General features: G+C 44.3%; 1 protein-coding gene across 3 annotated transcripts in view; it reads right to left on the reverse strand.

The window, feature by feature from the left end:
* The window catches only part of LOC121534059 (phosphatidylinositol 3-kinase regulatory subunit gamma), a 290,255-nt gene that overhangs the window by 28,276 nt on the left and 236,979 nt on the right, over positions 1-25,000 (reverse strand). The window contains exon 1 of one of the 3 annotated variants that reach the window (XM_041840492.2): positions 4,652-5,105. The exons of 1 other annotated variant lie outside the window; for it this stretch is intronic. In XM_041840492.2, the coding sequence (XP_041696426.2) occupies positions 4,652-4,763 (112 nt within the window). In that variant the 5' untranslated portion in view covers positions 4,764-5,105. Of the gene's footprint in view, positions 1-171; positions 296-4,651; positions 5,106-25,000 lie in introns of those variants that run through there. One more of the 3 variants, XM_041840493.2, reaches the window with a different exon arrangement.

Genomic DNA, 25,000 nt, shown 5'->3' on the forward strand with positions numbered 1-25,000 from the left:
AAAGGGACGCGTGCCAACTGACAAGAGAAGAAATAAGAAGGGGAGGAGGACAGAGAGAAAGAAAGAAAGAAAGAAAGAAAGAAAGAAAGAAAGAAAGAAAGAAAGAAAGAAAGAAAGAAGCGGGGGGGCACAGAGAAAGAAAGAGAGATGTAAACTGGTGCTGGGTCTTACCATCTTCCTCTACTGGGGTCTGTGTGAGCTGCATTAGTCCTGTCAGCTGGCTGCCGTACACACAAACACACACTGTTCCTTTCTCCCTTTCTCTGTGTCCGTCCGTCACTACCTCTCCTCCTGTCTCTCCTCCTCTCCTCTCCTCTCTATCTCTCTCTGTTCTATCTCTCTGTCAGACTGGCGCTGCGAGACAAGCCCTGATCCTAAAAATCTCTGAATGGAGACCTGGCTCAGCCAATCAGAGCACAGCAGGGGGATAGGGGGTGGAGCCAGAGAGTGAGAGAGAGAGAGGGGGGGGTGCAGCAGAGAGAGAATTGAATTGAGAGACAGATAAAAAAAATTAGAGAAAGGGGTGGAGTTACACCCCCAGAGTATATAAATGATGTCAGAGACACCTCTAGGAAGAGAGAGAGAATTAAAAAAGAAATACAATTTTTTTAAACTCCCATATCTATTGGGTGAAAGACCACAGTGTGCCATCATAGCAGCAAGATTTGTGACCTGCTGCCACACGAAACGGGCAACCAGTGAAGAACAAACGCCACTGTAAATACAACCCATATTTATGTTGAGTAGAAAGACAGAGAGAGAGAGGAGAGAGAGAGAGAGAGAGAGAGAGAGAGAGAGAGAGACAGAGACAGAGAGACAGAGAGAGAGCGAGAGAGAGACACACAGATAGACAGACAGACATACAGGAGAGAGAGGAGAGAGACAGAGAGCGAGAGCGACAGACAGAGAGCGAGAGACATAGAGAGGAGAGGAGAGAGAGAGAGAGAGAGAGAGAGAGAGAGAGAGAGACAGAGAGAGAATAAAGAGGGGGGGTGCAGCAGAGAGAGAATTGAATTGAGAGACAGATAAAAAAAATTAGAGAAAGGGGTGGAGTTACACCCCCAGAGTATATAAATGATGTCAGAGACACCTCTAGGAAGAGAGAGAGAATTAAAAAAGAAATACAATTTTTTTAAACTCCCATATCTATTGGGTGAAAGACCACAGTGTGCCATCATAGCAGCAAGATTTGTGACCTGCTGCCACACGAAACGGGCAACCAGTGAAGAACAAACGCCACTGTAAATACAACCCATATTTATGTTGAGTAGAAAGACAGAGAGAGAGAGGAGAGAGAGAGAGAGAGAGAGAGAGCGAGAGAGAGAGCGAGAGAGAGACACACAGATAGACAGACAGACATACAGGAGAGAGAGGAGAGAGACAGAGAGCGAGAGAGACAGACAGAGAGCGAGAGACATAGAGAGGAGAGGAAAGAGAGAGAGAGAGAGAGAGAGAGAGAGAGAGAGAGAGAGAGAGAGAGAGAGAGAGAGAGAGAGAGAGAGAGAGAGAATAAAGAGAAAGATAATAGTTCTACTGTTCTTCTTACAGAGGAGAAAGTGTGTTATAATGTGTAGAGGAAGAGTTCACACAACCATCCCAGTCTGTCTGTCTGACGTGCCTCTACTGTAAGTGACTTATGTCATTGTCCCATATAGCATTGTTGTAGCAGCAGGGGACAGAAATGCACTGGTGATTTTCCATTCTGTGAAGAGGCTGCCCAATTCTCAGAGTGCTACCCTGCAAACTCACAGACACACAAACACACACACTGGGAGGGGAGTAGCCGTGTTGCCGTTGGAAACAGAGGCCAGCCCTCCCCTGGGGCAGCACTCCACCTGAGCTAATCACCCAATGCCACCAACACAAAGCGACACACACACACGGAGCTGGCCCCCGGCGTTACTTCCTAACTGTCACATTTAAATTCCAGTGTAATACATATTCTGATGAACATCTGCACGACCCTCATCCCTCAGCCCTCCTCTGTCTCTCTCTTTCTTCCCTCCTCTGTGTCTCTCTCTCTTTCTTTCTCTCTCTGTTTCTCTTTCTCTACTGGGCCCAGGGCTTAGACCCCCAGTATCCCACAATGCCACTGGGTGAAATAAAAACAAAAAACAGGAGCACAGAAGAAGAGAGAGAAAAGCCCAGACAGGCTACCTTAATATTGTGTGTGTGTGTGTTCTGTATGGGCCGAGCTGTGCACTAGCATTGAGTGGAAGATAAGATGAATGTGCGGTCTGATCACACACTGGTGAGCTTCACTCTGAAGAGAGAGGAGAGGAGAGGAGAGGAGAGGAGAGGAGAGGAGAGGAGAGGAGAGGAGAGGAGAGGAGAGGAGAGGAGAGGAGAGGAGAGGAGAGGAGAGGAGAGGAGAGGAGAGGAGGAGAGGAGAGGAGAGGAGAGGAGAGGAGAGGAGAGGAGAGGAGAGGAGAGGAGAGGAGAGGAGAGGAGAGGAGAGGAGAAGAGAGGAGAGGAGAGGAGAAGAGAAGAGAGGAGGAGGAGGAGAGTGGCTATTATCTTCACCTCTCCTATACACATTGTCACTATACACCACTATCCACCCACCGCCTGCCTGCCTGCTGTATCGCAGCTAGGGTCCTTTCAGATAATCCAGGAGAGGTTACACAGAAGCCAAACACACAACACAATGCATCTTTACCTTGTAAACCTATTGTTTATACAATGCTAATAGTTGTTTCATTCAATATCTTCACTGACAATGCCTGGTTCAATGGAACACGCTAGCTCACATAGGTGACCATATAATAAAAACAGATGTAGGTTGTTATCACTCTGTAACAACAACACACAGCTACGTATAGATGATTGTTATTATCACTATATAACAACAAACATCAACCATTGACAGATTAATCACAGCAGGAGATGGTGATTTTGTTCCCAACAACACTACACGTTAAGACAATGTTGTTTTGCAACAGATCTGACAACATGATTAGTGTGACATTTTAGCGGTTTGCCAACTTGCTCATACATCATTATTATGACTGTTATACATGCATGGTAGTATTATTGTTCATCTGTATAGCCAGAGAGCCTACTGACTAGCCTGTTAGTTCATTTGACAACAATAGCTGTATAGCCTACACTGTATTTCTAAAGAGTATAGTATAGTTGCATTACAGAAGTGAAGATGGACCATTGTCAACTCTACATGCCATCTTAAAACTGTGTCTCTCTTGGTTCCCAGCCTATGGCATCATAGTGAATGAGTGAAACCCCGTGAAAGAAAGCTTTGAGAATCGCAGCCATTGAACTGCATTGAGAGCACATATGAATGGAAGGGGACATAGGCTATAACTGCATTGAGAGCACATATGAATGGAAGGCTATAGGAGAATACGTTTCACCCTTATTCACTCCTCCACCACTCCACCAAACGACATAAAGCCTTTATCATTCAGTTTGGCCCTGAGGACAAGAGAGAGGGTTGCTGTACATGCAGAACGGGCTCAGGATAATGCACTTCAGAACGGGCTCAGGATAATGCACTTCAGAACGGGCTCAGGATAATGCACTTCAGCGGGAGAAAAAGAGCTACTGGCAAATTCTATTCAGCAGCTCCATCCACCGACCCTCCATCTGCTCTATTAAAAAAGAGGAGAAGGAAGGGGGTTGGGAGTCGAATGACACTTTCACAATTACCGAGAAATGACTCAAATACATTTAAACATCTATATGACAGCCGGCTAGAATTATGTGCAGACATATGCATGAAATCTGAACCTGGAGCAACATTGGTACTGAGGGTTTTACTTCACTGACTTGTAACACAATCTTTTCTGATCTCTTTCCCCTCCCCCACAACCTCTCCTGCACTTTTCTGAAAGCATTTGACTATTTGACAACCAGGATAGGCCTACTAGAGAGATGGTAAAACATGGTAAAATAGAGTTTAGGTATGAACCACATTAATAAATATAAAATACACTGTTATAAAATAACAAAGCAAATTAACAAAAGCTGTGGCCTTTGTGCTTAATTAATGAATGACTGTAAAGAAGAAAAAATAATAGGTAGCCGACTAAATAACTATCTATTTTCAGGTAATGTCATTTCATTTGTATTATAGCGACAAATAAATACAGTTAATTGATAGAACGAACGAATTGTCAATATATGCGCGTGTAATGATAGAATGGAAGCGGTTCTTGCAGGATACAGTAGCCTGCTAGCAGGCAGCAATCTGCTCTTCAGATGATGTCACTCCGATAAACTCGTAAAAGAAGTTGAAACATTGTTGCAAACTAAATAACGCATCTGATACATTGTAACAATAAATGCTAAATTATTGTAATCACCATTGAAACAGTAGCAAAAAGTCCCAGGATGTTGGCAAATACTATCGGCGTAGTTACAATGAAGCGATGTTAAAGCAAATTTAATGAAAAACTATAACGGTCATTTCTAGGTGCTTTGAAACGATTTCAGAAAGAAGAAACGGGACTCTTTTTGCATCTGTAATAACTATGAAACGAAACAAAAACAAAGTTACCCAAATGAATAGGCTCGCTATCTAGACAGGCAGGTTCGCAGGCAAAGCGTTCTTCTCAAAGTTTGACCATTCAATCCGCATCCACAAATAGGTATTTTAACACACAATGACTATCCAATAGTTTTAGTGGCCTACCTGGAGGTGGTTGGTCCATTTCAATGTAAAATATTAATTCTGTGGAATATGGCATCATCACGTCCCTCCAATCATCGTCGTCTTTTTCCGTAGTCCAAACTGTATTGTACATTGTCTTTACTTCACTTGCGAATGACACTTGTCTTTCTCCAAATGAATATAAAAAAAAATAGGCGCACAGGATGAACGACAAAACGTATACAACACTTGACTGATCTGATACTGCTATCTGCTGTATATAGGACAGCTCAACTAGAACCGTCTCTGATGATCTGAATTCCTGCTTCAGACACAATAAATACGGTGAATTCTTCTGTAAAAGCACCTGGATTCACTGCTCTGCTGAGACATAAAACTTCACTGTTCCAAAGGCCTATAAAATGTTCTAATAGTCCTACAGAGCTGAAAGTAGATTCCAGCTCTACAATCAAGTCTGTTCTTCAGGGACCGAGCAGTCGTCTTCATTTTAAGAACACTGACAGCGCACAGGCAACCTTTCACATTATCTCGGCGCTACCACTTCACGCGGACACACGGGGTGCAGCCGTTTCTAACAATGACGTACCGAAAATGGGTTTGTGCTTTTATTGCGCGGTGTTATTGCATACGATGTTATTACATACTTAGGGACGAGTATTTATGGTTATGAACATATTTGGCTGTTTTCTGGTTTAGAAATCATGTTAGTAATTTTCAAGTATCTAGTGACATCATTTTACTGGCCCTCTTTTCCACAAACACATTGGTATGTTCCTATCCCATCTACTTTGGTTAGTGCTATCTGGGATCCTTGGGACGTTCCCACCCTAAATCCTAACCCTAACCTCAACCCCTACCCTTACCCTAACCATAACCCTTACCTAACCCTAACTTTAACCCTAACCTTAACCATTTTAAATGGCAACTTCAATGGGGTAGGGACTTTCCAGGGGCTGTGAGCTGGGCAGTAAGCAGACTCCAGAGTTGGGAACCAATAGGAAAATGACTTTACTTGAACTCTGTTGCCGGAGTTATACGTTTCAATTTTTTTGCAACCTTGTGTACCATCCTGGCCAATGAACATGACAGGGATACAGGAAGTGAATTGTTGATTGGACCAAACAGTTCCTATGAGGGAGAAATGGATGCAGACCACAAAAGGAGAAAAAGGTGACAATAAAAGGTCTAGTACTCTGACCACAACATTTTACATTTTTACATTTTTAGTCATTTAGCAGACACTCTTATCCAGAGCGACTTACAGTTAGTGAGTGCATACATTATTTTTTATACTGGCCCCCCATGGGAATCGAACCCACAACCCTGGCGTTGCAAACGCCATGCTCTACCAACTGAGCTACATCCCTGCTGGCCATTCCCTCCCATACCCTGGACGACGCTGGGCCAATTGTGCGCTGCCCCATGGGTCTCCCGGTCGCGGCCGGCTACGACAGAGCCTGGATTCGAACTAGGATCTCTAGTGGCACAGCTAGCACTGCGATGCAGTGCCTTAGACCGCTGCGATACTCGGGAGACATCCTCCTGGCACAGAACACACACTATGTTATAAGCCTACCTATGTTACAGTTTACTGTTAATTCACTTGGAAATTGAATTACAAAATGCACCGCATCAAAAATGGGTAGGCCTCAGCCTTGTGTTGAGCAAGATGGATGATCTGCATACGGACACAGACAGACAGGGCACAGACTGACTGAGCATTCTGACCACCCTGGTAACATACATTTAATAACCCAGTAATAAGATTGCAATATCAATATGCAAAGGAGCATTTGTCAGAAGAGGATTTAACCCAGTCTGGTTGGTGGCCTAGTTCAGGGGTCTGGTTGACAATCTGCCGTCCCAATCTCTCTCCCCTCTCCTCCTCTGTCTGATCTGTCCACCAAGAAAAGAAACGGGAGGATGTCCCCCTGCCCAGTATATAGGCCAGGGATGTCACTCAATTCATCTGTTTAATTCAACTCAGGGGAGCAGAGGGGTGTGTGTGCGTGCGTGTGTGTGAGGGAGGGTCCCCCAGTCCCCCGCCCCAGATGGCTCATGTCGGACACACAGGCCCTCTCTGTCAAGTGTGTCAAAGTGTTTTAATTGCCACTGTCTCTGTCTCTGCCTGTAGTGGGGTGGTGCCACACAGGATTGGCTGGACAGATGGAAGGGTAACAATGACTTAGGAACGGACTAGGCCTGCACGGTAATCCACAGGAGATAGAGCCTCATCTGCTGTGTTTTATCTATGCATCATGACGGGCTCCCTCCCAAACACATGAACAATAGATGGGAGATGCATCACGCCTGCATTTTGCGTACTTTATGCATGATAATCACCAGCAGCCGTATGAATAAGTGTGTGTGTGTTTGTGTTTGTGTGTGTGTGTGTGTGTGTGTGTGTGTATTTCTGTGTGTTTGTGTTTGTGTGTGTGTGTGTGTGTGTGTTTCTGTGTGTGTGTGTGTGTGTGTGTGTGTCTGTGTGTGTTTCTGTGTGTGTGTGTCTGTGTCTGTGTGTATAAACTATCCCCCTTTGCCTCCTCCCTCCCACACCACATTTTTCTGACATCATTTATTAATTTGTGAGGAGGATCAGTCAGGGATGTGTTTACTTGCCATCCTGTGTTTCTGGCTGCTCTCAAGCATCTGCTACACAGGTGGTGAGTGTGTGTGTGTGTGTGTGTGTGTGTGTGTGTGTGTGTGTGTGTGTGTGTGTGTGTGTGTGTGTGTGGGGGGTGTGTGTGGGTGTGTGTGTGTGTGTGTGTGTGTGTGTGTGTGTGTGTGTGTGTGTGTGTGTGTGTGGGTGTGTGTGTGTGTGTAACCACAGGTGACCTCTGGGACTCAGGTGTTGGTTTTGTCACTTCTGTAGCCATAGAAACGCAGCAGCGCTCAGTAAAGCACTGTAATGTGATGATTCAGCGTTTACTAAGAGCGATATCCCTTTCAGACTCTGACCATCAAACGGTCTTAAATAAAAGGTATGCTTTAATAAACTATTTAAAGCATAGGCCCTCCTTGGGAACAAAGAGTGCAGTAAACTAGTTTTTATCTCGTCTTGACATCTCAGGGTGTTGCAATCCAGCTGTCTGAACTACAACATCTACGCAAGACTGGAACACTGTCTGCTTCTTCTAACCTTTTAACGTTATAATTTGAATTCATTTTTCTGTTTTGTCAGGTAAGCAACCCTCTGTACACTCTGAAATTAGAGTTAAGCTAAGATTCCCAAAAAAGGAGCCCCAAACAGACAGAGATTAATTGGGTGCCTATGGGAACATATCGCATTTAGAGACTATTTCTATCTGTGTGTGTGTGTGTATGTTTGCAGATTTCCAGCCCTGTCTTTTACTCCCCTTTCTCAGTGTGCTGTATGTGTGCTGCAACAGACCAGTGACAGAGAAAGACAGACTCTCCAGCTAGGCACAGTAGGAGCGTTGGGCCAGTAACCGAAAGGTTGCTGGATCGAATCCCCGAGCTGACAAGGTAAAAATTGTTCTGCCCCTGAGCAAGGCAGTTAACCCAATGTAACTGGGCACCGTGGATGTTGATTAAGGCAGCCCTCCGCACCTCTCTGATTCAGAGGGGTTGTGTTAAATGCGGAAAAACACATTTCAGTTGAATACATTCAGTTGTACAACTGACTAGCTATCCCCCTTTCCGTTACACTAGCTCTGTCTGTCAAAATCCCTGGTGTATGCTAGAATCAGTTACCAGTGATTCCCCTGCTCTGTGTGAGTGTGTGTGTGTTTAAAACACTTTCCCACATCTAGATTGTGCTCATCAAAGTCATGGGGCAGACATAAACAGCCGAGAGAGAGATTCTAATCTGCCTGGCTACAGTGCAAGACCAAGCTAACCGATGCCTGATTGAGAGAAAATGTGAGAACAAAAAAAAGGCAGACTGTTATGGTCGGGTTGTTGAAGTCTGAAAGGTACATGCCTTGTGGATTTAGAAAGCATTCCATGCATGGAGATGGGGGGGAGATTTTTCACTGCACACTGATGTGACCGCAGTCTGCTTGCCACATGACACATTTTCTGACTGTGCTATTTCGGTGCTGATTATCCATTGCCCTTAGTGCTTTCATATTTTGTCTGCGACTGTAATAAGTAGAGTGGAAAGTACAATTTAACTGTAGGCTGTTAAATAGTCCGGCACTAAACATAGAACTTTGTAGAGTGGGGGAGCCAGAGCACACGCAGAAAGGGAACAGCTTCGTAAGGCACCACGGTGCCATTTATTTATCATGCACAACAATGTTGGAAGTTGTGATAATATTCCAGTGTCCAAATCCAAAGGCAGGAAGTTGTGATAAAATTCCAGTGTCCAAATCCAAACAGGAATGATTGTGCTTCCTGTTCTCTCCTTCTACTATAAGGGTTTGATGATCATCTCTTTCTTTCACAGACATTAGATTCTCTCCCTCTCTCTCTGTGTGTCTGTGTCTCTCGCTGTAGACATTTACAATATTACAAAATAGTTGCATAAGCCATACACAATGTAGGGTTATCTAATGGTGTATGTGTATGTGTGTGTGTGTGAGTGTGTGTGTGAGTGTGTATGTGTATGTGTGTGTGTGTGTGTGTGTGTGAGTGTGTGTGTGTGTGTACCGTATGTCAGAGCAGCAGCAGTAACAGCATCCATGGGCTGGTAGCTGCAGAGGACATGTGGAGAGGGCCATCCTCCCTGTAATGCCCATATGGTGGTAGAGCACAGCCCTCCCTGTACGGAGCCACAGCACCATATGAGCATAAAACACTATTGGGCACAAACCACTCAGTGTATATCATGTCCTCCCTGGAGGACCATAGAAGCTTAAATACAAACTAAAGTATGAGTGTCAGTCTGACTGACATCATCATAGATGTTGAGTCTGTATCATCAGATGTCTGCCTCAGCAAAGGCCATGAACCCTCCCTCCTAGAGAATGATTATTCATATTCATATTCATATTATTATAACATAGAACAGAGGGTTCAAATACAACAGAGATGCAATACAGACATTACATCATTTTTGTGACCTACAATATTATATTTCAGTTATAGGACACATTTTGCGTTGTTGCTTTTGATCATGTCCTTTGATGTACTTCAGACTCAACAGATTCAAGCCTGATTCTCTAATCAGCTGCTTCGGTCTGGTCTGTCTGTCCAATGGACACTCACTGCAGCAGCAAGCCAGACAGTCAGGAGTCATGTGCACGCTAACTCGAGCTAACCGATCAGCTGCAACGTCTGGAAGTTTCCAGGCTTGCTCTAATTCAGTGAGTAAACCCGTCTCAGTTCCCAATACTGGGTGAATAGGTCTTTGCCCAAACGCAATGCACCAGAGAATGGCGAGGCTGGCGAGTCTCCTGTTAGGCACGCATGGCTTATGCAACTCTTCCCCAAAAACCAACCCCAGTACCAAAGTGTTAATGATGCGGTGGAGCGGAATGAGTTGACACCCCTCCTCCCCCTTTTCTCCCTCGACACACCTCCTCTCCCCCTTTCTCCCCCTCTCCCCCGAGAAGGAGAGAGAAATCAGGCAGGGGAAAGCAATACCCTCGCTACACTCCACCCCCACCCTCTCGCCAACCCAAATCTCTCTCCCCTGATCTCTCTCTCCCTCTTCCTCCTCCTCTCTAGTCTGCACCCTTGTTCCTCACCTTTTATCCGCCTTGTCCGCCCCCAAACCCCCCCCTTCTATCGCTCTCTCTCTCTGGGCTGTCAAACAGATGGTGTGTTCGGAGCTCCTGTCTGCAGCAGAGCAGAGCAGAGACGGTATAAGGTGATGTCATCCTGCAACGTGAGCTTCCCTGTAGCACTGATGCAACACTTTGTAACGAGCTGCTGGCAGCCACAACTGTTGAGCCTTCTCTCTATCTATCTCTATCCCTCTTCCATCTTTCTACCCTATATTTCTCAATTTGTGTTTCTTTGTTTGATTGAAATACCCGCTTCATTTATAGTTGTTCTCTACCCACACAGTCCCCCTCCCTCCCTCCGGTTGTCACAGTATCATGGCTCAGCATTACTCATGCAGTAGGACAGTCAGCCAGCCAGTCAGTCAGTTAGCCAGTCAGTCAGTCAGCCAGCCAGTCAGTCAGTTAGCCAGTCAGTCAGTTAGCCAGTCAGTAAGCCAGCCAGTCAGGCAGGCAGGCCCTCTTCAGATAAAGGGCCAGCTCTACCGTTAACCCTTCCTCCCATCTCCATACCGATGGCTGCTGGGTTAACCCTTCCCTGCATTGAAGTATTCAATTAATTTAAAATCTATTCTATTTTATTCTACAGAGGAAACGGAATATTCACTGGGGTTATACATACCGTATGTGATTGAGAAACATGACACAAGGCAATAGAAAGAGTGTGCAAGCGCATATTGTCTGTGTGGCTTTTCCCATATCCTGAGAACAGCTGTGTGTGAGGGTTTTCTCTCACCATTTTTACATTTTAGTCATTTAGCAGACACTCTTAATCCTTTTTTATTTGTTTTTATTGTTCCCCCGTGGGAATCGAACCCACAACCCTGGTGCTACAAGCACAATGCCAAATCAAATCAAATCAAATTTTATTTGCCACATGCGCCAAATACAACAGGTGTAGACATTACCGTGAAATGCTTACTTACAGCCCTTAACCAACAATGCATTTATTTATTTATAAAAAAAGTCAAATAAAACAACAACAACAACAAAAAAGTGTTGAGAAAAAAGAGCAGAAGTAAAATTAAATAACAGTAGGGAGGCTATATACAGGAGGGTACCGGTGCAGAGTCAATGTGCGGGGGCACCGGCTAGTTGAGGTAATTGAGGTAATATGTACACGTGGGTAGAGTTAAAATGCCTATGCATAAATAATAAACAGAGTAGCAGCAGCGTAAAAAGATGGAGTGGGGGTGGGGGGGGCAGTGCAAATAGTCCGGGTAGCCATGATTAGCTGTTCAGGAGTCTTATGGCTTGGGGGAAGAAGCTGTTGAGAAGCCTTTTGGACCTAGACTTGGCGCTCCGGTAATAATATAATAATAATATGCCATTTAGCAGACGCTTTTATCCAAAGCGACTTACAGTACCGCTTGCCGTGCGGTAGCAGAGAGAACAGTCTATGACTAGGGTGGCTGGAGTCTTTGAGCTCCACGGGACTGAGAACAGAGTATATCTGTGTGTGAGGGTTTTCTTTTTGTCAGTGCTTAGATCCTCTGAGTCCTCTTGACTTATCAACAGGGTCCCAACCATGACCAGGAAGCAGCGCCTGATACAGCAGCACAGAAGCACAAGACTCTAGGATAAGATTACACCACTAAACAAACAACACTATCTCACCCCTGATATGTCAATCAGGACTCCCTCCATCCCTCCCTCTTTAATAAACCCCCATTGTTGGCTAGAGATGGATCCTGCCTCTCTAGTCCTCCCTCCTCAGGCATAGCTTTCTGTCAAGTCAGTCTGAGCTAAGCTGTAGAACAGGGTTAGCGACCGCATAGCTGCTAGCCATGCACGCCAACCACTGCACCCCCCATGATTGGCTCTAGGCTCTGCGCGGCTGGGAGTGCAGCGGTGGACTGGTGTGAACTGTGTGTTTGTGAACTGCGTGTGTGTGTGTGTGAACTGCGTTTGTCTGCGTGTGAATGGGCCCCTTCATCCTGTGACCTGGCGTAGAGATTAGACAAGCAGCAGAAACTAGGTGTGTCATTCTGACAGGGGCCTGCTACATTGGAACGACAGGGACAGGAGGCGGAGCTTCAGCCTGACTGAGCCTGGGCTGGATTAGAGGAACACTGAAAGAGAAGAGACACTAGAGCCCTAGCTAACCAAACTCTCTCTCTTTTTCTCATTCACTTACTTTCTGCCAACGTAGCTACCAACCTGAGTATGAAATATAACTGGATCATCCTGTATCTTATGTTGGTGAGCTGTTTTTAAACAGGTGGTCAGGACAATATGTTTAAGCTAACATATGGAATTGTTTTAAGATGGTCATACCAAGGATAATTTAGCTATGTTATTTTGTATTTTAAGACCCCTTAAGGTATCCCCACATTTTTTTGGGATGAAACAATGAATTTGGCATTACTGCTATTTGCCCATACAAAGCCATTAGCCCATAGTCCCCCCAAAAATCTAGGGAGTTTGTTCTGAAGTGTCTGGCCTATATCAGAGAGATATAAGAAAGATCAGGAAACATTTGTATAATTTTTTATAAACATGTATTTAACCCCTTATTTTAGGCACTAAACTATCTCCATATATACTTCCATTCTTTCAAACCGACATGTACGTGTTCGTGTGAGACTCACCTTTTCCCCAAAGCGGTCATATTAGTGTGTAGCACAAATTGTTCGGACGCTACAGACAGAAGTTGGCAGAAGAGGCTGTACCAACTTCAGACGAGTCCAATGACGCTTGCGGGGGTCGTAGAGCAAAAAGGAGAACACCATCGTGTTTGTCCACAGAGGGGTCATAATAGTTTGTAGGCCAAACCGTTCGGATGCGTTTATGGAATTATGGAAATAAAAACAATATATAGCTCAAAAAGTACAAATGGTATTAACAATCTTTTGACAAGAAATCTAAGTTCAGTCAGTCTGTACATGTCAACGTTGGTTTGGTGTTTGTAGCTTTAACGGTTCAAGAGTTGTGGTGAAGCCAAACACTTCTCATTCAAGCCTGTGGAGCTTTTATGAACATTTAAAATGGTTATAGTTCAAAAAGTATAAATGGTATCAACAAGCTGTAGACAAGCACAATATTCCAGACCGGTCTGCACGTTTTAACGTTTGGATGGCATTTCTAGCTTAAACGGTGGAAGATTAGTTACAGTGGAAATATTTACCATTAAAGTCTATGGCCATTGAAATCAAATCAAATCAAATTGTATTTGTCACATGTGCCGAATACAACAGGTGTAGACCTTACAGTGAAATGCTCACTTACAAGCCCTTAACCAACAATGCAGTTTTAAGGAAAATAAGTGTTATTTAAAAAAGAGGTAAGTAAAAAAAGAAAAAGAAAAAACAAATAATGAAAGAGCAGCAGTAAAATAACAGTAGGGAGGCTATATACATATTATATACAGGGGGTACCGGTACAGAGTCAATGTGTTAGTCTATGTAATAACAGTAGTGAGGCTATATACAGGGGGTACCGGTACAGAGTCAATGTGTTAGTCAATGTAATAACAGTAGGGAGGCTATATACATATTATATACAGGGGGTACCGGTACAGAGTCAATGTGTTAGTCAATGTAATAACAGTAGGGAGGCTATATACAGGGGGTACCGGTACAGAGTCAATGTGTTAGTCTATGTAATAACAGTAGTGAGGCTATATACAGGGGGTACCGGTACAGAGTCAATGTGTTAGTCAATGTAATAACAGTAGGGAGGCTATATACAGGGGGTACCGGTACAGAGTCAATGTGTTAGTCGATGTAATAACAGTAGGGAGGCTATTTACATATTATATACAGGGGGTACCGGTACAGAGTCAATGTGCGGGGGCACCGGCTAGTCCAGGAAATGCATTTGGATTTTTGCAAATAGGGTTGTAGTGTGAAAACTATAAGTAGTATCAAAAAGTTTACTTCAAGCACAATGACAGTCAGCCTGCACGTGATAAAGTTGTTTTGGTGTTGGTCTCTTTTACGGTTTTGGCGCTACCGTTGGCAACGGATCACAAATAATAAGTATGAACTATTTGTAATAAGAGATTGTTCAGGGTTTGGAGCTGTGTTGTGTGTTCCTCCTCCTGACCCGCCTTATCAGCTGCACGTACAGGGCCATCATGATGCAAGCCAGGTGTGTGTATGTGTGTGTGTGTTTTTGTGTGTGTTTGATACAGTGAATGTTTGTTTGTGTATGCTAGTGTGTGTGTGTTAGTTATGGAGGGTGATACAGTGAGTATTTTTAGAGTGAGAATGTGTTTGTGTGTGTGTGTGTGTGTGTGTGGTGCGTGTGTGTGCGTGTGCGTGTGTGTGTGTGTGTGTGTGTCTGTGTGTGTGTGTGTGTGAGTGTGTGTGAGGGGGGTGTGATCTAAATTTGCATTTCTGCTTGCTTTGGATGCAATTCAAATGGTGTGTAACCTCAAGGGAGAGAAGAAGGGAAAGGAATCAGTGAAGCTGGTTGTGTAGTTGATACAGTGTTGCTCTATCAAACATCCCACTACAAGTAGCACCTGCTTGCAAAAACTATCACAACATATCAATACAACTACATTTTCTCATCAAAATAGATCTACATCTTCACTGTTCACCCTATCAGCTTACTTTACTGGCTCACAAAAATGTATGTTTTGTTTCCACTGATATTTCCACTCTTTTGTATTGATAGATAACACTGACTACTTCATAGTCATTCACTGTCCATACACTGTCTAACCCATACAGTCATTCACTGTCCAGGACATCAGTCTATGTCCTCTATCTCCCTCAGGCTAGAGCCATATCTACCTCAGGACTGACTCTGGGTCAGTTTATCTTCATACAGCACTGTTACATCTGCTTTACCTAGCTCCTTAAGGGCTGACCCTGGGTCAGTTTCTATTCTCTCTACAACATTTTATCTTCTGACTCCATCTCCCTTGAGTCCCTGGGTCAGATCATATGAGGGGTTTTGGTCAAACGAGGCAGAACAAAGGAAGGACAGATCCAAACAGTCCAACTCCATGGCTCTCCTCCAGGGGCCATGTGCATCATGGAAATGACTGCTGTTTACACTAACAGCACAGAGGACAGGGAGGGCATGGGGGAGGGAGGGAGAGAGGGACGGAAGGGAGAGGAGGGGAGGGGCGGGAGGAGGGGAGGGAGGGGAGGGGAGGGGAGGAGGAAGGGACGGGAGGAGGGGAGGGGAGGGAGGGGGAGGAAGGGGGAGGGAGGGGGAGGGAGGGGGGAGAAAGACACCGCTTGTGTAAGTCAATGTAACAGGACTCAGAACAGACTCAAGGCTCAGTTGAGTTTACACAGTAAAACTAGATATATTTTGGGTTGGATCCAGCTCAATTCAGGTTTGTCTGTGTAGGGTCTGCATTGGTCATTACAGTGTATTGTGACACTGCTGAAAGCAGGCCTAAGTGACAGTGAAGTGGTTGAGTAACCATGACCTAGTGAAAAAATAAGAAGAGAAAGTTTTAGTGGAAACCCATCCTCCTCTGGCCAGTTCATGATGTCACTTGGCAGCCCCATCCCCATGGCAACTGCACCCATATTAACCAAACTGAGGAGGAGGAGATGAGATGAGATGGGGGAGGTTGTTTGACAGCAGTCCTGTTTATACAGTAAATCCTAGCCTGTTGAGAGGTTTATGGTCACAATGCTGCCAGTGAATGGACAGAGCCCTACAAAACACACACAGGGGACACTCAGTGTGACAGCGACTGTCACAGCCGAGCCCAGTGTCTTGTCAATGGAGCTGGGGTGGGTGGTTGGTGTGCTGGTTGTGTACAAGCAAAACAGAGGGTCATTTGGTGAGACTACTAGCCAAACACTGAGCCTGTACCCAGTGGCCTTACAGACTATATGGGGGGAGAGGGTGGAGGATGGAGATGGTGTAGGGTGAAGATGGTGGGGCGGTGTCCATGGTAGAAGGAGTATGTGTGTTTGGTGCCAGGTGTATAAACAGATTAACCCAGGAGACCAGGAGAGTGTGGCCCAACAGGACTGGGCCCAGTGTTTGGTGTTTGTCACACACAGACCAGGCTGTGGTGGAGCGAGGGTGTGGGGTCACCATGCAGGCAGGCACAAAAAGCACACACACACAGCCTCTGGCACTCAGCTCACAACCACACACAGGCCCAAACGAACACCCACAAATCACACTAAACTAAATGAGACACGTTGAGTCGCGGATCGGGGGAAGGATCTGAGGGATTCCAACACTCGAAGAAGGAAATGAGAGATTTGACAGAGGAGAGGAATGAGAGAGGGAGGAGGCGAGAGGAAAAGAGAGGAGGCAGGCGGGCGAGGTAAACAGAGTGCCTGTGGTGGGTGGACCATCCTCCTCCTCACCGTGCCAAGCAGAGCCCAGAACCCAGAGCTGAGCTGGCACTGCTAAACTGGGGTGTGAGTGAGAGAGAACAGATGGAAAAGACTTGCGTACCAGATACCTTGATCGTACCCAACACTTGGTGGTCACCTCAGTTATTGCCTTACTGTATAGTGTCAGCAGCTCTGAGCTGAGAGGTCATACTGAAGCCATCACGATCATGTTATAGGGGCCATTCCGTAAGAGACTAAACTATAGGAGCGCCTTACAAAAAACATCTTCCATCTTTATGAAAAAGGTTTCTGTAACAAAGGTCTTGATAAAACAAATGTAATACGTTTATACACTTATCTATCTCAGTTCAAACTGTGTTTAACATCCCTCCTACAGGAAGGCAATGATAAGGAGGTGGAAGTTGTAAAGAGCCTGAAGAACAGTGTGAACATATTAGAGGCACATCTGTTGGCTTTATTTCTACATCTGCAGGGTCAGGGAGAGAGGCAAAGGTCAGAGTGCAGCGTGTATTGAACTGTCCTTGAGAAGGGGACTGAGGATCACACAGACATGAGAAGAGGCTTGAGTGTGAGAGTGAATATCAATTTATTTGTATGTCCATTAGCATGTGTATGTGTGTTACAAAATGTGTTCGTACACATGTATGTGAATTCTCTGTGTATATGTGTGTAGGTCCTGCTTGTGAGAGTAGAGTAGTACATCACAGACTGTTTTACTGCCAGTGTGTGCTTCAGTCTGCCTGTTAACCAGTACTCTAGTCCTGGACTGGAGGGGGTTAACATCAGCTGACTAAACAGAGGGTTAAGAAAATGACTAATTTGAATATCTTTCTGACAGGCGAGAGACCAAGATGAAAAGGAATCTACCAAGTCATGCTGCACTGATTTTAAAATATAAACCTTGTTCACTTCCTTACTCATCAAAACCGTTAATTCCACAAGGGCTCTTTGTGCATCAACTCAACAATAAACAATAAACATGCTTCTAAATGTGCTAAAATGATGCATGTTAAAATAACCTTACATTACTTTAGTCAAAGGAGTGCTGGCGTCAGGCGGCGTCGACCGGCAAGGCCATGTGATCGTTAGTTAGGGCACAGGCTTCGCTGATACGGTTATGTCTGTGTGTCTGTCTGTGTCTGTGTGTCTGTCTGTGTGTCTGTGTGTGTCTGTGTCTGTGTGTCTGTCTGTGTCTGTGTGTCTGTGTGTCAGTGTGTGTCTGTGTGTCTGTGTGTCTGTGTGTCTGTGTGTGTCTGTGTGTGTCTGTGTGTCTGTGTGTCTGTGTGTCTGTGTGTCTGTGTGTCTGTGTGTCGGTGTGTGTCTGTGTGTGTCTGTGTGTCTGTGTGTCTGTGTGTGTCTGTGTGTGTCTGTGTGTCTGTGTGTCGGTGTGTGTCTGTGTGTCTGTGTGTGTCTGTGTGTGTATGTGTGTCGGTGTGTCTGTGTGTCGGTGTGTCTGTGTGTCTGTGTGTCTGTGTGTCTGTCTGTGTCTGTGTGTCTGTCTGTGTGTCTGTGTGTCTGTGTGTCTGTCTGTGTGTCTGTGTCTGTGTGTCTGTGTGTCAGTGTGTGTCTGTGTGTCTGTGTGTCTGTGTGTCTGTGTGTGTCTGTGTGTCTGTGTGTCTGTGTGTGTCTGTGTGTCTGTGTGTCTGTGTGTGTCTGTGTGTGTGTGTGTGTGTCTGTGTGTCTGTGTGTGTCTGTGTGTGTCTGTGTGTCTGTCTGTGTCTGTGTGTCTGTGTGTCTGTGTGTCGGTGTGTGTCTGTGTGTCTGTGTGTCTGTCTGTGTCTGTGTGTCTGTGTGTGTCTGTGTGTCTGTGTGTGTCTGTGTGTCTGTGTGTCTGTGTGTCTGTGTGTGTCTGTGTGTCTGTGTGTCGGTGTGTGTCTGTGTGTGTCTGTGTGTCTGTGTGTCTGTGTGTGTATGTGTGTCTGTGTGTCTGTGTGTCGGTGTGTGTCTGTGTGTCTGTGTGTGTCTGTGTGTCTGTCTGTGTCTGTGTGTCTGTGTGTGTCTGTGTGTGTCTGTGTGTCTGTGTGTCTGTGTGTGTCTGTGTGTCGGTGTGTCTGTGTGTCGGTGTGTCTGTCTGTGTCGGTGTGTCTGTGTGTCTGTGTGTGTCTGTGTGTCTGTGTGTCTGTGTGTGTCTGTGTGTCTGTGTGTCTGTGTGTGTCTGTGTGTCTGTGTGTCTGTGTGTGTGTGTCGGTGTGTCTGTGTGTGTCTGTGTGTCTGTGTGTGTCTGTGTGTGTCTGTGTGTCTGTGTGTGTCTGTGTGTCTGTGTGTGTCTGTGTGTGTCTGTGTGTGTCTGTGTGTGTGTGTGTGTCGGTGTGTGTCGGTGTGTCTGTGTGTGTCTGTGTGTGTCTGTGTGTGTCGGTGTGTGTCTGTGTGTGTCTGTGTGTGTCTGTGTGTCGGTGTGTGTCTGTGTGTGTCTGTGTGTGTCTGTGTGTCGGTGTGTGTCGGTGTGTGTCTGTGTGTGTCTGTGTGTCGGTGTGTGTCTGTGTGTGTCTGTGTGTGTCTGTGTGTGTCTGTGTGTCGGTGTGTGTCTGTGTGTGTCTGTGTGTGTCTGTGTGTCGGTGTGTCGGTGTGTGTCTGTGTGTGTGTGTCTGTGTGTCGGTGTGTGTCTGTGTGTGTCTGTGTGTCCAATTTGTAAGTCGCTCTGGATAAGAGCGTCTGCTAAATGACGTAAATGTAATGTAAATGTGTGTGTCTGTGTGATCTCTACTTATATTAGATTTGAAGAAGAAGAGAGAAAAAAAATATTAAAAAATAAAGGATGGTGTATCAATCTATATGAAAACAGCTACAATAAAGGATGGTGTATCAATCTATATGAAAACAGCTACAATAAAGGATGGTGTATCAATCTATATGAAAACAGCTACAATAAAGGATGGTGTATCAATCTATATGAAAACAGCTACAATAAAGGATGGCGTATCAATCTATATGAAAACAGCTACAGTAAAGGATGGCGTATCAATCTATATGAAAACAGCTACAATGAAATAAACCCTACTATTTTTTTGTGCCTCTTTCTCCTATACCCTTCCACCTCTGCCCTCCCAGCCAAGGCACACATTATAACAGTATAAACCAATATAAAGTAGTAAAAATATGCTTACGTTGGAGTGCAGATGTGTTCATAACACACTAACTAATGGGACAGCTGGGCAGTTAAAAAAATAGGCTAAAAACTGACCGTGGGAAAAGGGAATCGAATCAAAGTTTTGACAAATTAGGCCAGAGGAGAAGAAGGATGATGTTGTGTGTGTGTGTGTGTGTGTCTGTATACATCTGCACATGAATTGACACTACATTGCATTGCTTTAGATTTCAGTCATTTAGCTAGCAGACGTTCTTGTCCAGACTCCAGAGTGAGTGAGTGAATTCTCAGCTCTCTAACACTCGGCCACATGATGCTGCAGAATAGAACATAGAACACAATCAAACTGGAGCAACAGTAGCCGGCGCTGATGGCAGGTTAGGTTAATGACGGTTGGTGGAGGGTTACAGACAGTCTGTGTGTGTGTGTGTGTGTGTCGAGTAGCCAATCATTAGGGCTGTTGTGTCAGAGGGAGGCCCTAAAAATTGTCAAAGACTCCAGCCACCCTAGTCATAAACTGTTCTCTCTACTACCGCACAGCAAGCGGTACCGGAGCACCAAGTCTAGGTCCAAAAGGCTTCTTAACAGCTTCTACCCCAAAGCCATAAGACTCCTGAACAGCTAATCATGGCTACCCGGACTATTTGCACTGCCCCCCCCCCCCCCCACCCCCCTCTTTTACGCTGCTGCTACTCTGTTTATTATTTATGCATAGTCACTTTAACTCTACCCACATGTACATATTACCTCAATTACCTCGACTAACCGGTGCACCCGCACATTGACTCTGTACCGGTACCCCCTGTATATAGCCTCCCAACTGTTATTGTATTTTACTGCTGTTCTATAAATATTTCCATTTTTTGTTTTTTTACTTATCTATTTTTTACTTAACTTTTTTTTCTTCTTCTTTTTTTACTGCATTGTTGGTTAAGGGCTTGTAAGTAAGCATTTCACTGTATTGTCTACACCTGTTGTATTCGGCGCATGTGGCAAATAACATGTGATTTGATTTGTTTTGTTTAATTATTCAGAGGCTGGCCCATGCCACTCAGCCGGCCTGAAGAAGATGATTGCAGCCGTTAGGGGGAACAGGGACAGATAAGTTTAGCCTCTCAGATGAGACAGACCAGCCTGTCGGTAGGCCTAGGTAATGAAGACCACAACAAAAGGAAGGATTGACCTTATTGAACATAAATGAAGCTCAATGTGTGTCCAGTAAGTCAGTGACGTTAAGTCATAGCCCTCAAATGCACAAATCCTATTACATATGGGAGTAATAGCTGTCAAGACACAGAAACAACTGTATGGTAGCAGCACACTGTGTAATTCAGAGCAGTAACACTAATACTCACAGTAACACTAACACTAACACTAACACTAATACTCACAGTAACACTCACACTAACACTAACACTAATACTCACAGTAACACTCACACTAACACTAACACTAACACTCACACTAATACTCACACTAACACTAACACTCACACTAATACTCACACTAACACTCACACTAACACTAACACTCACACTAATACTAATAATCACACTAATACTCACAGTAACACTAACACTCACACTAATACTCACACTAACACTAACACTCACACTAATATTCACACTAACACTCACACTCACACTAACACTCACACTAATACTCACACTAACACTCACACTAACACTAACACTCACACTAATACTCACACTAACACTCACACTAACACTCACACTAACACTAACACTCACACTAATACTCACACTAACACTCACACTCACACTAATACTAACACTCACACTAACACTAACACTAATACTCACACTAACACTCACACTAACACTCACACTAACACTAACACTCACACTAATACTCACACTAACACTAATACTCATACTAACACTAACACTAATACTCACACTAACACTCACAGTAATACTAACACTCACACTAATACTCACACTAACACTCACACTAATACTCACACTAATACTCACACTAACACTAATACTCACACTAACACTAATACTCACACTAATACTCACACTAACACTCACAGTAACACTAACACTCACACTCACACTCACACTAATACTAACACTAACACTCACACTAATACTCACAATACCACTCACACTAACACTCGCACTAATACTCACACTAACACTCACACTAACACTAACACTCACACTCACACTAATACTCACACTAACACTAATACTCATACTAACACTAATACTCACACTAATACTCACACTAACACTCACAGTAATACTAACACTTACACTTATACTCACACTAACACTAACACTCACACTAATACTCACACTAACACTAATACTCACACTAACACTAACACTCACACTAATATTCACAGTAACATTAATACTCACACTAACACTAACACTAATACTCATACTAACACTAACACTAATACTCACACTAATACTCACACTAACACTCACAGTAATACTAACACTCACACTAATACTCACACTAACACTCACACTAATACTCACAGTAACACTAATACTCACACTAACACTAACACTCACACTAATACTCACACTAACACTAACACTCACACTAATACTCGCAGTAACACTAATACTCACACTAACACTCACACTAATACTCACAGTAACACTAATACTCACACTAACACTCACACTAATACTCACAGTAACACTAATACTCACACTAATACTCACACTAACACTCACACTAATCTCATCCACCAGCCGGCTCTCTCTCTTTCGAACGGTCTGGTTTCACAGAATGGAACTTGAATGGGAGTCTACGGCAGCGCCGCGAAAACATCCACCGGTTTTAATTGGCTGATCTGTCAGTCCATCACCATCTAGCACAATCCTTAGAACCTCCCCCTACATTGTGGTCTTCAAAGTGCCAACAGCGCAAGTGATTTAAACAAGGAAGTGAGTTTGGAAAATCTGAAAGTATCTTAGAAATAGTTTTCACATATAAACTTTATATGCCAGAACTCAGATCAATTGGGCTTCCCAAAAACAATATGGTTAATATGATAGAACATTTAGTTTGATTGGCTGTCCCATATAATACAACGGTCGCAGGCTTGCTCCCTCTCCCGCCTCGATTTAGAGCCACGCCTAGTGATTCGCTCAGAATTTGAATTGATTAGCATGTCACTTCCCCATGGGGGTCGAGGTTATACTCACACATACAGTGCAAGGTCTTGACAGGCAACATTGGCCGCTGCATAGTTTTTTAATGCAGCTGCCACACTTGGACATGAACAGGCACTCAGCCCTGTGCCCTGTCCTGAAAGAGTTCAGGCCTGACCCTGGGAGGGCGTGACCTAGATTCCACCCAGAGAGAAAGAGGGATATATCAGACCTGGTTAGGTTTGGGTGGTATTCAGATGTTCATACTGTCATACCGGGGTATACAGTAATACCGGAAGTGCACACAAGGGGTGCTATAAAAATACTAATAAAACATTTGGCAACAGTGATCTTGATCTTTGGCCACTTAGCTAGCAAGTTAGCAAACCAAATGCATAGCTGGAGCCCTGAGCTGGATATAATTTATTTGACATATCTTAGATTAATTTTTTTTCGGTACTGAAAATCATACCGTCTGTATTTTTAAAATACCCCAGTATACGGTATAAATGGTATATCACCCAAGCCTAGTCGCTGGGTTCAAATTGTATTTGATTGAGTCTGCCTAGACTGGGCATTGGTTCAATTGCGCCAAGCAAGCTCAATTAAGTTTAGCTAAAGTATTTGAAAGAAAACAAATACTGTTTGAACTGAAGTCTGGATGAGTTGATAGAAGTATGAGACAGAGGGATGATGAGCCAAAGAGGGAGAGGTCTCTTTAACAAGGATTAGTGTGTCACTCAGCCAAGCTAAAATACCCTGCTCCATCACACAGGGTGACATCAGGTCACCATCTCAACCTGCCCTCTGACTGGCCGCCACTGGCCTAAGTCCCGGTCAGGCCTCCCGCTCCCAGCCAATCAGGCTAAAGGGCCATATGTCACCATGGAGATACAGTATTTAGAGCAGATACAGTATTTAGCGTTGACATCTGATAGCAATATGGAACCTTCTGCCCTAATTCCACTCTTTCCTCTCCTCTATGCGTCCCTCTATCTATTTCTATGTTTCCTTTCCTCCCTCTATGTCTTTCCTAAATATGTGAATAGGAGCGAGTGAGTGGCAGTCAGTCATCCTCTCAGACCTGTAGCACTCCACTCACTCTGGCTGAGTAACCAGTGGTGGTGATGTCATACAGACACTCCAGAGGCATTTAGATATTTAGACTGTGGCATCTGTAAGTGCTGGGACGGTTCTTATACAAGGTCAATAGTTTGGCAGCGAAAAGACCTGACACATACAGTTGATACTGTACATAATATAATATATGCCATTTGGCAGACACTTTTATCCAAAACGACATAAAGTCATGTGTGCATACATTTTGCATATGGGTGGCCCCGGGAATCGAACCCACAACCCTACCAACTGAGCCACACAAGACCACAGTATATGGGTAAGTCACTGAGGACATTGGGTATGGTATGGAACCACTGCAACCATGTCTTCATAAGTGTAAAAGCACAGATGTAGGATCTTAATTTGAGCCAGTTTGCTACAGCAGGAAAAGGATTCTGAAGCAACAGGAAATGTTAATTTTTATGTGGATTATAATTAATGGACATTTTTGTAAGGGGTTGATAAAATTTTTGTAAGGAAAAATCAACTCTGATATTTCAGAGTGGAAATTACAAACTTCAGAATCCTTTTTAATCCTCAAATACATTACATTTTACATTTTAGTCATTTAGCAGACGCTCTTATCCAGAGCGACTTACAGTTAGTGAGTGCATACGTTTTTCATACTAACTAAATACACTACACGTTTTACATTTTGTGCATTGCAGGAAAGTTCTCCTGCAACAGGGTGATCAAATTAATATCCTATATCTGTACACTTACCAACAACCAATGCCCAGAAACAGCTAGCAGACATGGGAGAAAGGGTTGGAGAGAGACAGAGTGTGAATAAAGGGTAAGGGAGGTGAGAGAAGGGTGAGGAGTGTGTGTATGTGTGTGTGTATGTGTGTGTGTATGTGTGTGTGTGTTGGTACAGAATAAATTCAGTAGCTCTCACCTCTAGGTTTGGATGTGTCTAACAGGATTGATGGGGTAGAATATGGGAGTTTTAATAAGGATTTAGAGTGAGAGTGGCTGATACACTGAGCTTAACCCAGCTGGAGGCAGACCCAAGGCTGGCTCAGCCCAACTGGCACGGGCACAAA

Source organism: Coregonus clupeaformis, chromosome 20, assembly GCF_020615455.1.
Source record: "Coregonus clupeaformis isolate EN_2021a chromosome 20, ASM2061545v1, whole genome shotgun sequence".
In the NCBI taxonomy this organism is placed as follows: domain Eukaryota; kingdom Metazoa; phylum Chordata; class Actinopteri; order Salmoniformes; family Salmonidae; genus Coregonus; species Coregonus clupeaformis.